At 39.3% G+C, this 15,078-nt stretch overlaps 1 protein-coding gene across 1 annotated transcript; it reads left to right on the top strand.

Annotated features, from left to right (window-relative positions):
- Nucleotides 1-3,211: 3,211 nt before the first annotated feature.
- On the top strand, nt 3,212-7,848 carry LOC125229366 (putative uncharacterized protein ENSP00000383309). Its single transcript, XM_048134187.1, has 3 exons — nt 3,212-4,043; nt 6,739-6,830; nt 7,795-7,848. Exons 1-3 carry the CDS (start codon nt 3,212-3,214, stop codon nt 7,846-7,848), a joined length of 978 nt encoding a protein of 325 aa, XP_047990144.1.
- The last annotated feature ends 7,230 nt before the right edge of the window (nt 7,849-15,078 follow it).

Here is a 15,078-nt window from a genome sequence, read left to right as displayed (position 1 = left end):
TTCGCTTTTTCTAATAAATAAAAAATACAAATATATAGAGCATCAAAGTTCCGTAATGGGGGCGTGACTTCTAAGTAAAAATTGTACCTAGGCGAGACGTCACGCGAAAATTCAACGCACTGTACAGTAGTCATTTTTCGTTTACGAGAAAAAATAAAAAATACGTGTCTAAAATTCTTTGATAATGTAACCGACGGACTAATTAGTTTTTTTAGTCGTCTCGCCTATTCAGAAAGGTAGGTGGAGCAGAGAACGTGGGAAAATTCAAGAGAGGCCTATGCCAAAGGCAACTGGACAAAGCGTCTGCGAAGAAGGCTAGCAGTAAGTAAAATACAAGAATTGCAATGTCATGAGAATCTGGAAGATTTATTTGTTCTACAAGGAGCCAAAATTGTTTAATCACACTTGCCAGTATTGGTACTTGAGGAGGAGAAAGATTTCAATAGTGAATCGTGAGCATAGCGAGTGGGTCGAAAAGCGAATCTTTAATGTTGCGAGGGTTTTTAAGGTACGAAGGTTAAACTATTGACACCGAATGAAACAACAATTTTTCACCACACCATCAACGCGAGCGAAATACAAACTGTAAAACATCAAACTGAACAAAATCCATCAATATTTTAAACATTTATGATGATGATCATGTTAATTCTACCAGCCACAGAAGGCTAGAGTTAAAGTTTGTATGAAATTACTTTGCACTTGTGTATAAAATGCATCTTTTTGAATAATCAAGAGAGCTTTAAGCAGTTACACCAACTGATAAAGGTGAATTTTAGCCAAATTTAGCCAAACTCATCTAACATTTCTTCTTTCCGTTAAATCTTTCAAGTTCCTTATGTTACACCGTGTATGTTTGACCTCGCTATAATCATTGTCCCATGGCACTGGTCCCACCGCGAGCTAGTAAGCTATGAGCTATCGGCTATAAAAACGAACAAAAGATAATCACTCCCGCGTAAATAAAAGAGACACGGCGACATTGATAGCTCACCGCTGGGCGAGTAACTATAAACACCAGTGCCTAAAGCTCAGTCTTTGTTTACACGCCAACGATTAAGGCACTGGTCCCACCAGAAGCGAGCAATTAAGCGATGAGATATCGACGGTAGAAACGAACAAAAGATAGTCGCTCCCGTGTAAATAAACTAGCTTTGTCCCGCGGTTTCGCCCGCGTCCTAATCTCATCCTGTTTTCCCATACAATATTCCCATTTCACCCCTTTAGAAGGTGAATTTTGAAAAATCCTTTCTTAGTGCTCCTCCACTCCTTATAAGGAACCTACGTGCCATATTTGGAATTTCTAGGAACAGCGGTTTCGGCTGTGCGTTGATATTGTTGGAACTTACGTAAGCTTATAAGTTTATTAACTATGAAGTTCGTATGTGTACTATAAACCACAGAACTAAATCAAGATTGATTTAGTTCTGTGTATAAACTCTACTGCTTGAATAGAATCTTCTAGACAATGTCACATAATGTAAACAAGCCAGTTTGGTTCAGTTCGTTTGCCTGTGCGGTCGGCCGGCCGCACAAATATATATTGGAAAACTATTTAGAATTTTTATTTACTGTGTCCACGGATATTTCCAAGTGATATGTCAGTCAGTCAGTCAGTCAGTTTCTTCTTTTATGAAGAGAAGAGAGCGAGCAATTTGTAGCTCATGGTTCGGCTACTAACTATAACTCGCTTGCGCTATCATCGACTATTTTTCGCTTTTATGATAGATAACTCAAAGCTTACCCGCTTTTGGTGTGACCAGTGCCTGAGGCGCCCACGCTATGAGCTACGTAATAAAGGCTGCTAATTGACTACTGTTGCCGCTATTGTTGTCTGTAATAGCATAGCTTACATCTGATTGTTATGGCGATTACAATTAGTTTTACTCTCGTACCAAAAATAGCCGACTTACTCCATAAAGACTTATACTGACCGGGATATAGACCGTTGATTACCTTTTTGATTTTTGTCGAGCTCCCGATATTTCGACGCAATTGCATGCATCATGATCACGGAAAACTGACGAAGGCGGGTAAGGTAAGGGTACGGGGTCAGTATAAGGGCCGGTTGCATCAAACTACCTGTCACCGTTAAAGCGTTCGTTAAATTTTATTGTATGGAAAGTTCTATAGACATCTGCTGCGTGACGATGATGTGTCTGTCGAATGTGGTTGGTGCAACTGGCCCTGTCTAATGAAAATAACCGTGAATCATTCAAAACTCTTATTACTGCATAAAGCCTGCTTACTTAATCAATCGTAATCAGGTTTATCTATCAGAACCAAACTTCCCGTGTGGTGGGTTAAGAATTTCGCCACCCTCTTTCTTCCAGAAGGTGTCGTAGAAGTCGATTGTGGGTTACGGGTTAAATTGTGGCGTAGGCAAGAGCACTGCAATGTCACAATTTGAATTTCTTTCAACCCCTTAATTGCCAAGAGTAGCACTGAGGGTTGAGTAGTTTCATCTGTTCTGCCTACCCCTTTAATAGGACACAGGCGTGATTGAATGTATACTATTAATACAATGTTTGTACGTAATAACGGTTTATCAATAGATATTGTGCATGTAACGAGAGGTAGCTTTAAGCGACCTACGCTTGTGTTGTTTCCATTTACACGAATTACACGGAACGGAAGACTAGTAATTACTTGTATACAAACTAGATGACTTGCTCTATTCTAAACGTATGCGCAGGGTGTATTTTTGATATTACTTATTAGTATAAGCCGTATGGAACAAATCTTCATAATTATGATTTAATAAAAAAAATATTACTTTTAGAAAATTTTATGTAATAGGGATAGGTACCTATTCCGTCCGGAGGATAGAAAAATATTTATTTTCCATGATGTCCATATACAGGGAGGTAAATGAAAGCTACGACTGAGCGGAGAATCGATCGTCCCCTTTTTTCCTGATTTTGAACCTTACCTAACTTACTTAATATTAATTTACCGATACTGAATGAAAATGTCTCTGCAATATTTTATGTTTTCCCCGCGGACGCCGAGATAAATTAGGCTGATTACCGCAAGTTTGAGCTCACTCCGGACTCCGGTAATCTTTTGATTTACAACCAAACTACGGGAAAGTTTAAATTGGCGCCTTCGCATACTGTCTTTTTTAAATTGAAAAATGAGGCCAATAAGTTTATGTTTTGTTTCAGATTCATAATTAACGAAGAATCAAGATACTATGTAAGAAGACAAAATGCTGCACAGAACTTCTTCTTCTTCCCGGCGCCGCCGCGCGTCCCGGAGCGCTGCCACTTCTCCTCAAGCTAGATCACCCAGGTCATCAGCCCAGCCCTCAAGGAGAGCATCTCTAGCAACCACAGAGACTGACGATGAGTTAGACACCCCACCTCCACCCAGAAGCCCTCGAGCCAGCTTAGCTCCGGAAGCCGCCGAATCCTATCACAGAAGCCCCAGACATTCTCTAGTCCCTGACGCTCCCAGATCTCCTAGAGGCTCAATAGTACCAGAATCAGCCCTCCAACCGAGGAACAGTCTAGCACCTACAAGAAACAACCTCGGAGTTGACATCCCTTATGGTTCCAGACTAAGTTTAAACCCTCAAGACTTCAATCGAAGTCCGCGGAACAGTTTGACTCCAGACATGAGCGCAAGGAGTCCGCGACGGAGCCTTGTGCCAGAAGTAACTGGCTGGAATCAGCCGAGAAATTCACTAGTGCCTGATGTTGGAAGAAGCCCGCGGCATTCTGTCGCGAGCATACAAGTGGACCCCGCGCGGAGTCAGAAGGAGCTGGGGCCGAGTCCGAGGACGAGTCCCAGAGGGAGCATAGCTGAAGTTAAAGAGAAGGAAGAGAGGGTGAATAGGACACATAGGGGTTCTTTAGTGCCTGATCCTCAGAGGAGTCCGCGCGGGAGTATCGCGCCTTCGGAGCGGAGTGCGAGGGGGAGTCTGGTGGCGGGGGAGCTGGACGCGGCGCGGGTCAGCCCGCGCGGCAGCCTGACGCTCACCTTCCAGGAGCCGCTTGTATCCAGAGAGAGGAGGGCGAGTGAGGACAGCCAAGCAGCTGGTAAGTGAAAGATCTGTTTATTTGATTCCGATCCTGGCCGAGTTGTCTGAATCTTTCAATACAAAATGACTAAACCTGAACCCCCACCATTCTGGCGTGGGTCATCATTAAGCTAAGACGTGTACAGCCCTTTCTTCACAAAAATATAAGATAAGTACTAGCTTTTGCCCGCGATTTTGCTCGCGTTAGAAAGAGACAAAAAGTAGCCTATGTCACTTTCCATCGCTTCAACTCTCTCCACTTAAAAAATCACGTCAATTCGTCGCTCCGTTTTGCCGTGAAAGACAGACACACACACTTTCCCATTTATAATATTAGTATGGATTTTTTAGAGAGGTACTTAATATGTCAGTCTCGTTCGGTAATGCCTGAGTTTAAACCATAATTATGTCGTTCAGCAGACAACCGCAGAAAACGCACTGACTATGTTCTTTCCACAGTTCTGTTTTCCTTCATCCAAGGCAAATAGGACAAACTTACTTCAAACTTACTTTTATAATAGTTATAATTTTACGTCCGCACTAAGTAAAGCTGCAACAACCATTTAAAACCAATTTCAAATTCAAGATCCGATACTCAAAAATACGGTTCAAAATCGACAGACTATCCCAATGTTAGTTATGGGTGTTTTAAGTAAGGCTTCAAAGTTTTGCGGAAACAATCAAACTAGTAACAAGTTGGAACTAGTTTCGATACAGCCCCGCATTGGCTTCTGAAAATTACAAACACAGTATTATAACTTTTAGTTATAGTGGGATTTCTTGTACTCTATCGATATAGGGTGTCCCCAGACATATCGACGCCGATTCGACTTTCGCCGACCGAAAATCGCTCGTACTGCATTTTCATGCGTAGATACCGTATGGCTGCGTTCAGCGATTTTTGGTCAGCCAGCGCCGAATCCGCGTCGATATGTTTGGGGAAACCTTTACACGTATTTTCTGTCCCATTGAGCGGTGTAAAACTAGAGATTCATAAAGGTGCTTCACGTGATGTTGCGATGATGCACAATTATCATATGCGTGATTTTTATGTAGGTACCCAAAGACTAGAATTTTTTCATACCTATAGCACAGTACAATAAAGAGTACTAGCGTATAGTATGGCCCCTCCCGCTCCTCGCTGAAAGTGCCCCCTCCCCTCTCGGTTACCTCACAGTTACTGCATGTCAAATGTCAAAAACGCGAATAGTCGACCTGTCATATTTCACTTAAGTTTATAAAGAGCATTCCACAAAAATTATCTAATTTAACGCGAGCGAAGCCGCTGGCAAAAGCTAGTAAAATATATAAAAATGCGCCTGAAACGCGCATTATCACCGCCTCTCATGTGAAAGGTCTCTAAAATGACCTACGGAAGAAACCTGGGACCCTTTAAGGATTGTATTGAATGGACAGGATCTGAAATCCCTTCCGGGATACGGTCGTATTTGTCCCATTGTCAGCTTTTTGCTTTAATTATTGATTTATTTGACTATTCACTCGTGATATGGGTTCAGTACAGTCAAGTGTAAAAATATGGGTGCGTACAACTTATCAAAAATATGTCCCATAGCACTTTATGTCGGCGGAATAAGGTCTCGGTACATATTTTTGAGCGGATAAAATCGATACGTATTTTTGCACTTGACTGTACGTCGACCTAAGCTAGTTGAAATACTTGAAATGAAGAAAAAAATATTTGAATAGCAAATTTAGGTTACTTTTGACAATGAACTCGTTAATGCGTGAATTTAGTTGTAGAAAATGTTTATTTTTTATATTATTGACATGTGGGGATTACATATAGGGATGTGTTGTCAAAACGGACCCCAGGCTCCCATGATGATTATTGACACATTTAATGATTTCTATTATATTTCACCAAATTACAGTGAACAAAACGAATATGAAATATTTACACGGTCATAAGGTGCTATTAGCTCTTCTATATTTTTTTTACTAAATCCATTCTTAGACGTGTAACGTGCCCCTTTGGTGTTTAGAAAGCACAGTGGCCTGTTTCACCACAGTGACAATTCGTCACTACTTTGAAAAAATCTCGTATCTCACACTGCTCCTCAAAGTTAAAACGCAGTAAGTCTATATGCATTTCATACATACTTATTACATTTTTCTTTTCATTGACAGAAGAAGATACAAGTTTTTTTTCAAAGTAGTGACGAATTGTCACCTGACAGTGACACTTCGCCGTTCATCAGTTCATCAGAAATATTGACGCTGAGTAACATTGTTATTTATCGACCCAGAAATAGGCACAACATTCATGTGTCTATGTCACTCTGGTGAAAAGGCCAGAGGGTACCTGCAGTCAACCAATTGGAACCCTAGGCCACTATAACCATGTCAAAATGACAAGCAGTAAGAGATTTCATAATTTTAAATTAAAGGAAAAATGGAAAAATTCACACCTCCGGCAGGACTCGAACCTGCGACCTCTGGCCTTGCCGGGCCCCGAGGCCAGAGGTCGCAGGTTCGAGTCCTGCCGGAGGTGTGAATTTTTCCATTTTTCCTTTAATTTAAAATTATGTAATATCGCTCGCAGACGTTTCTGCATGATAAAAAACAAATTTAGTAAGAGATTTTTTACAATCTGATTTATAACGTCATTATGACATAGTTTTACAGTGGCTTAGGATTCCAATTGGTTGACTGTACGTTAAGAAAAAGCCTAATACAGAGTTTAATGTGTACAGGGTCCCGAGGCCGCAGCGTGTCACCCTACAGGGCCTCGCTGGCGCGGCAGGGCGACTCAGGCTCCAGGCGGGCCTCCAGCTCCGTCAGCCAGGTGAGACAGGCCTCGCGTGTGTTCGCGGGTGTTTCGGACAATACATGCGTAGAATACAGAGGGAGCCCCTGCTCAGTGGGGCCATGCTTGAGTAGGTGAGCATTTTCAGAATTTGGGTCCCCCCAATAGGCTACTTCATATAGAATTTGGCAGAAGAAATGATTGTTTCTTGTAGTATTTTACATAAAAAACCAATATTTATAGATTTTGGGTATTAAAAGTGAATGATGACTGAACTTTGGCCACCGAAAACGCTGTCAGTCACGTAGTGACGTCATAGAACCTAACTTAACTTCATGTCAAGTCAATCACTGACATAATGAACTTTATGCCTCATACTTAGGTAATGTCAGAAAGATTTGTGTTTAATTCGATTGAATCGATCGATCGAATCTATAGATTAACATGGCTAATGTTGTTTTTGCCTGATTAAGTGAAAGTATACTTTGCGGTTTTCAAGTCGTAATAAAATACGGCAATATTTTTTTCGGTTAATTGGACAGTAAAATTAATAATATAATATAGACTTTAAAAAAGGGTCAAGTAGCCTATTAGCAAAAGTTGTTAACAAAAGTTAACTCGCTGTCAGTTTTGTGACGACAATTAAGATTAAGCATAAAATCTGTCTAATTTTTTTTTCACATTCTGAATGTAGATTAGCGCTTAAAGTTTATGCATGTATTTAACACAAAAAACAATATTTTTATTAAAATGTCATTACATTTTAATAAAAATATTGTTTTTTGTTAAAAATATTGTTTATTGTTATGTGTTTTGTTAAAATATTGTCTATAATTAAGCATTAATCTACAATCTACAAGCGATAATCTACATTTAAGAATGTGAAAAAAAAAATTAGACATTTATTATTTAGATGCTTAATTGTCGTCACAAAACTGACAATGAGTTAATTTTTGTTAACAACTTACGCTAATTGGGGGTCCCTAATTCTGAAAATGTCCAGGTAGCCTTTGAGATCATCTTTGAATCATGCGGGTGCCCTCGTCTGGCCCCGTAGCCGAATGGCACTTCTGTGACGCCAAACGCCGCATAAATGCAGTCTGGCTCTGTCGCGCCAATACGCAAGAGCGATAGAGATAGGTTGCATTTCTGCGGCGTTTGGCTTCGAGGAAATGCCATTCGGCTTCGAGGTCTTGGCTGCAGAAGGGCACAGTGGTGAAGTGAAAATACCGCGATCGCAGTGCGCTCTCACGAACGGAAAAGAGGGTGAAACTGAAACCTCGGAGTGGGTTTAGTGGGTACGGCCGTTTCCCCCCTTCTCACCACGAACAGGGGAAGCAAGGGTGAGTCCCACATCGTGCGTAACTGTATTCCCATTCCATGAAAAACATGCCTCAGGTGTCCCCCTACAGAGTTTCACTGGGCCGGCAGGGCAAAGCTAAGCAATATTGAAAGAATTTGAATACTGATTTGAAGAATTTGAAGTATGTATATCGTCGCTTAGCACCCATAGTACAAGCCATGCTTAGTATGGGGCTAAGTTTATCTGTGTAAGGTGTCCCCAATATTTATTTATTTATTTATTTGATGGTGGTTAGAACTACGCGAAACGTGAAGAAACAAGAGTCAGACTTCTTGCGGCATTTAAACATACATACGCAAGTATTACATTATAATAAATTAAGCTCTTCGATTAAGTACATAAACCATTTAATTGTCTAATATCACTTACAGCTATAACTCTTAGTTACGGCGTGAACTCAAGTGCGGACAACGGAACTTCGCCTGAAGTTTTAATGCTTTCTAGTAGCCCGGAGTTTCAGTAAATACGTAATGAGCTAATTGTCCCTACAGAAGCCTGATTCGGATTTGAAAATCTGTATTTGATACCTTGACATTATGACACTTGGCCATTATCGTTGCACGTCGATCATAACATGACAATTTTCAAACCATGACTAATTTAAAAAACCGGTCAAGTGCGAGTTGGACTCGCCCACCGAGGGTTCCGTACAAACTTTCAAATTCCCCAGTTAAAATAATCTCATGTTTTCACATAACTCTAACGACTTGACTAGAAGACGAAAGTATAGGTACTAATGAGCATTATTGTGTATAGCGCCATCTCTCGATGAATTCGCTAACTAATTTGCGCGACCATAGTATGTTGGTTTTTCAGGGATTATTCTTTATAATGTTAACCGATTTAAACAATTTTTACTTTATTGGAAAGAACATGATTTACGTAACATCTCGTATTAATTTGAAGTACTATATACATCCGCAAAGGTGGGTAAATTAAAAGTAAAAATGTGAAAAGTTTTTTGTGAATTAAAAAAAAAGTTTTCAAGATACAAACACGATTATATATTATTTTTCCTGTAATATTTAGCATAAAACCAATGTTTCCTAAAATTTTCATAATTTTTCGTTGGTAAACTTCGGAGATAAGGGGGGGGGAACGGTATTTTTTTTTACATTTTCCTTCAAAATTCTTTTTTTTTCCACAACAAAAAAATTATAAAAAATAGTTTATTTACGTTCAATTTAAGCTCTTTCTAACGATACCCCACTTGACCTAGTAACTTGAAATTTACAGTTTGCCCCCCTTTCATTTTGGCCATTTTCTACAATTAAAATTAATAAATTTAAAAAAATTATACCTTCTATTTGTAGAGGTTCACAATGTTCACAACTATTCCAAATTTCAAGTTGATAGCATTAGTAGTTCTCGAGATATTTAGGAATGTGACAGACGGACAGAGTCGCACCATAAGGGTTCCTGTTCTACCTTTTTGGTACGGAACCCTAAAAAGATAATAGTTCACAAATCTAAAACACTGATACGAACATTAAAAAATCCGCTTATTTCTACATGGTCGGACCCTCCCCCGATCATGCAAGGGATCCCGGCAACGTTCGGGAATTTGCTACGTAGCATAATTATGTTAGGGCTGGTACAACTTAACGTCTCTTTGCGTGCGCAACCACATAATTACGTGATATTTGGTAGCCCTAAATAGTCGAAAGTAATAGGGCCATGCATTGAAATTGACACTCGTTTCGACTCTAAACTCTTGTCAAATTTCGGTTTTGGATTAAGTGCCCTTTCTGGTCGCAAATATTACCTATTTATTTTATGCTTCTACATATGTACAATTTGAGTAAGGTGTCACTGAAATATGACACCGCTATGACTTTCAGTGACTAAAGTAATTTTTTTTTTTTTTTAATACCACGTCGGTGGCAAACAGGTATACGGCCCGCCTGATGGAAAGTGGTCACCGTAACATATGGACGCCCGCAACTCAAGGGGTGTCACGTGCGCGTTGCCGACCCATTAGAAACTTGTACACTCCTATTAAACCGAGTATTTTTTATACTGACATATTTTATCCATATCTTATCAAGTCGCTTTCGTAAAAACTAGTGCCTACGCCAAATCTTGGGATTAGTTGTCAAAGCGGACCCCAGGCTCCCATGAGCCGTGGCAAAAGCCGGGATAACGCAAGGAGGATGATGATCTTATCAAGATCATATTACAATTTACGGAATTTCGGAATAAAACAAAAATATAAAAATCATTCATGTTTTTAAAGTACAAATGCCGCTCCCAGGTGTTGGGGAACTAGTCAGAAAGTTAGGCGAACTATAACAAGATGTACGTCGCCTCAGGCCACTCATGTGGTTCGTAGATCTCACACACGAGTCGAACATACGATTGACAGTAAAACGAGATATTTTGAAAAAAAGGGAAAAAAACTCTCGCTCGCAGTTTTTTCAGACCAACATGCCCTTCAATTCATTAAAGATAGACCTCTTAATTAACATTTAATTTAAAAAACGCACTTGTCTTTGAATCTCTCTGGTGTTACAGACAAGTATTCATGGGCAATGATTTAATACAAAAACGTAATAATTTTAACTTAATAAAAACAAAGATTAGCACCGACATGGTGACAGGCTAAGAAATTCACCACCCGTTCCTCTCATAGGTGTCGTAAAAGTCGACTGTGATATTTGGGTTCAATTATGGTGTGGACGATGGGCTATGAGCTATTAAAATATTAGCCTATTACTGCAATATCATAATTTCGATTTCTTTAAACCCGTATTCCTAAGAGAGGCACTGGAACTTGAGTTGTTAAGTGAATTTATGCACCTATTCTAAATAAAATAGATAAAATATTACCCTATACTCGCCATTCGAGCAACTGCCATCGACTCACCCAGGCTACGAGAGTAGCAAACATGTTACTCCACAGATTCAGCTGTTACTTTCACACCCACCTGACCTGACAAGGACTGACAAACTTCCCACCTCAAATCCTGCCAAGCCGAAACGTTGTGGCTTCAAGTTTTGTAGTTGGAGATTGAAGATAATTGGGTGAATCATTATTTGTAACAGTGTTTGCCGTAATAAGTAATATTATTTGGGAATTTAAATAATAGGCACTGGTTTTTAGTAAAAAACAATATGTGTCAATTATAAAAATAGACAAAAAGAATAAAAAGGTGGTGCAGTATTGCACAATTATATTGATTTAAACTAACACGATTCGCACTCATAATTTTTTACAACTAAACGGGAAGTATAGTCCTCGCCATGACTGCTTTCAGCGGGGTCAATTTCAAATCAGTAGTTTAAAATTTAATCTCTGTTTGATAAGTGTCATCGCAATTGTTTTCGAGGCTTTTTAAAGAGCGGCTTTAAACCCACAATCTTTCACACATTAAGAATGGTTCAATGGCACAACTGGCACAAGCTTGAATTTTTACGGCAGTTACTTAGTTTTATAAGAACTCTCGGCGATAAACTTAACGATACAAAAAGGAAAAATCTTAATAAGACAGTTAACAATGTACATAAACAATTTCCAAACAACAAAAACAGGCCCCGTAGCCGAATGGCATTTCTCCGACGCCAAACGAAAGCGATACGCCGCTGGCTCTGTCGCGCCAATATGCAAGCGCGATAGAGATAGATATCTACTAGCGCTTCGTTTCGTGAGCGTTTCGTGAGCGATTGTGCCATTCGGCTGGCCACCCAGTAGCTTTTCGTAAGCAAAGCAATCTTCTAGATTTAGATTTACAGACAGTAACTTATCGTAAGACTTGTACTTGCGGCCAAATAAGGCGACATTGTAAAATCGCAGGGACAGGCATGACAAATAGCTTTCGCGACCGCACAATGGATATGAAGACCGGCGACAAATACGATCCGTAGACTTTGTAGTTCATTTATTACGTCAGAATCAGGGTTTGGATTGCTTTTTTGAAGAGCTGAGTCTTTTTATAAGTTTTTCTTCAACTTGCCTTGTTAGTATGTTAGTGTGCGTCAAAACGTAGAAGCACAGAATATATAATAGTACAAGTACAGAAGGCCCACTGCTTTGATGTTCACGAAATGCCGCCTTTATATGCCTACAAAATTCTAACAAAGAAACGAGCCGCACGTGCGCAGCGTCGGAGGATAGGGTTGCCTATGGTTTAAACCGCATAATTCTCGGATAAATAGTTATACTATATATTCAAGTCTTGGGTACTTTCTAGGTATACATATATACAGTATTTATATATTTTTGTTACAGCATTCAGCATCACAAGCCTTATTAAACTTTTCCATTGGACTTAATCAATAAGATCAGTGTAAGATTGTCTTATTTTATTCATGATGTCTATTTAATTAAGCATTATTAGCCATTCCACACGTGGACATCGCATATGAACCTTGAAAAAAACTCGCTACGTAATGTAACAATAGAAAGTGCGAACGTGCGTTCCGTGAGAACGCGCGCCACCCCTGATTAGGTCGCGAACTCGCGGCCGCCAGCATGTACTTGTAGCGCGGCGATAGAATCGCGGAGTGAGCCGCCTCTGGTAGAAGCTAAATTTGACCCACTTCTCGCTTTCCGATTGAGCTGAAATTTTGCTCACATATGTAAATCACGGGACAATGGAATATGATGGTATCATGGAGCTTATCTGATGATGGAGCAGAAAGGTAGCCATAGGAACTCTGTCATGAAACGTCGTATCGCCATCGAGTAAGGGGTGTTTAGAAACGTCTCGGAGAGCATTAGATGACTTGTTGAAAGAAAGGTACAGTCGGCGATAAAATCTTGTGCCAAATCGTGATTTTTGACGAACGTGGGGACGTTTTTCGCACTTTAAAGTTTTTCTTTTATGTTCAGTTATATTTTTAACTGTTCCATTGTATCTACGGGTGTATTGAGTATACCTACAGAGTGAGAAATATTTTTCCTTCGTATTTTCACGGATATCGCTGGTATCCTAGCGGTAAGTACGTGCGACTTTCGTTCCGGAGGTCGTGGGTTCGAACCCCGGCTCGCACCAATGAGTTTTTCAGACTTTATGTGCGAAATGTCATTTGATATTTGCCAGTTGCTTTTCGGTGAAAGAAAACATCGTGAGGAAACCGGAGTAATTCCAATAAGGTCTAGTTTACCCGTCGGGTTGAAAGGTCAGATGGTAGTCGCTTTCGTAAAAACTAGTGCCTACGCCAAAATCTTGGGATTAGTTGTTAAAGCGGACCCCAGGCTCCCATGAGCCGTGACAAAATGCCAGGATAACGCAAGGAGGATGATGATTTTCACGGATATCATGCTTTTTCAGTCAGTTTCAGTATAGGTAGTTTCAACTGAGTTGAGGCCACGCACACTATAACACTGTCATGTAATGACAACGAGATTTTGAAATTAGTGTTCTTACCGTGTACCGACTGCAGATTCAACAGTGAATTGCAAGAAAGGCCAAAAAGTTTCTATTAACTATTTTGTTAAGAATTACGTCTATAGAACAATTTTCAAACAAAACAGAAAATAAAATATCTCGTATGTGATTAATTAATTGTCAGATTATGATTGTAATATAAATCGTAGAAATCAAAGATAATAATGTAATAAATTGCCTTATTTTATCATCGTAGCTGTTAAAATGGTGTTTACCTATTTTTTCATTACTTATTAGCAGACATAGAAGTCGCAGTAGCAATAACGTCAATTAACATAGGGACATCCTTCCGATATAAAATATATCGATAGCTGAATACTTATTTGGAAGTGAAATTTCATATGAGCTATAAAGTTCACCGGATAATACCATTACTGCTTTTAATGCCATTAATGATAATTGATAAGTATATCAATAAATAATAATGTTTTTCAAAAATATATTAATCGTTTTTTTTACATTCACTCACTTATTTCATTCATTCATTTTTTTGCAATCAGTACTAATCTTCATTTAGCTGTGTGTGTTATCATTCACTTCAACCTCCGTGGAATTACCTATACAAGGAGTACCACGTTGTAACGTTGGCCGAACTACCGCGACAAATATGAACGTTTCCGGAAAAAAAAGTAAACTATTATGATCTACCACTACGTATGTGCAAAAGATATGATTTTCTAATAAACTATTCCTAAAATAACTAAGACTCCTAGCCTCGGTCGGAAGTTGTAATGTCAGGGTGCAAGGTTCTCTGCCCTTATGGCTACTGAACTTTATAATAATGGAACATGTGGGAGGGATAGCGAAGGCTAAAACTTTAATTATTTTCTTCATAAACTAAAAGTTTTACAAAATGCATGTATCTTTTATACGAGAAAGATTTTATGAACTTTTATGAAATATGAAATTTAATGGGGTTAATCACAGAACTTAATTTAGATAGAAGAAACAAATTCATATATTTGTATAGGGGCCGAGCGTGTCAAATTTTGTACTGAAGTTGATTCTTGCCTGTAATTTTAAATATGTCTCAGGCTCTTGATTGTTCATAATTTTTGTGTTGTTGCAATTGAATATCACGTAACGAGGCATTTTTTATGTTTTGGTTGACTTCAACTTATAAAAATTGACGCCCGAAAGCTGCAAGCTGCGAGTAAAGACGGACAACTCAGTGGATTTCACTGAGTTCATTTGACACGCTAAGTAGATACGTTTGCTTGATCTATGGTATATATGACATCTGTGGGGTTAATAAAATATAAAAAAACTTCACCGTCTCAACTTTACCTCACAGGTATTTTTAGTCCCCATGTTTTGAGCTTCTAAATAGCAAACTTTTAAGTATCGGCTCGCACGACTTCTCTATTCCCAAACGGGGCAAGCAGAGCACATGAAATTACTCAAGTTTCAGAGCCACTCCTTAGCAATTAAGGAGTTCAAATTTGTGTTTTTTTTTTTTGATATTGCAGTGACAGGTCGCCTTCCCATGGCCCATACCACAATTAAACCCATATCCTACAGTCGACTTACTACG

Source organism: Leguminivora glycinivorella, chromosome 9 (assembly GCF_023078275.1).
Source record: "Leguminivora glycinivorella isolate SPB_JAAS2020 chromosome 9, LegGlyc_1.1, whole genome shotgun sequence".
Classification (NCBI taxonomy): domain Eukaryota; kingdom Metazoa; phylum Arthropoda; class Insecta; order Lepidoptera; family Tortricidae; genus Leguminivora; species Leguminivora glycinivorella.
The sequence above is the reverse complement of the archived record's forward strand: the minus strand, read 5'-3'. Positions and strand labels throughout refer to the sequence as shown.

Coding starts and splice junctions, on each gene's coding strand:
- LOC125229366 (XM_048134187.1), top strand. CDS start 3,212: ATGCTGCACAGAACTTCTTCTTCTTCCCGGCGCCGCCGCGCGTCCCGG. Junction 4,044..6,738: donor TGAGGACAGCCAAGCAGCTG/GTAAGTGAAAGA, acceptor TAATGTGTACAG/GGTCCCGAGGCCGCAGCGTG. Junction 6,831..7,794: donor CCTCCAGCTCCGTCAGCCAG/GTGAGACAGGCC, acceptor GAAAATGTCCAG/GTAGCCTTTGAGATCATCTT.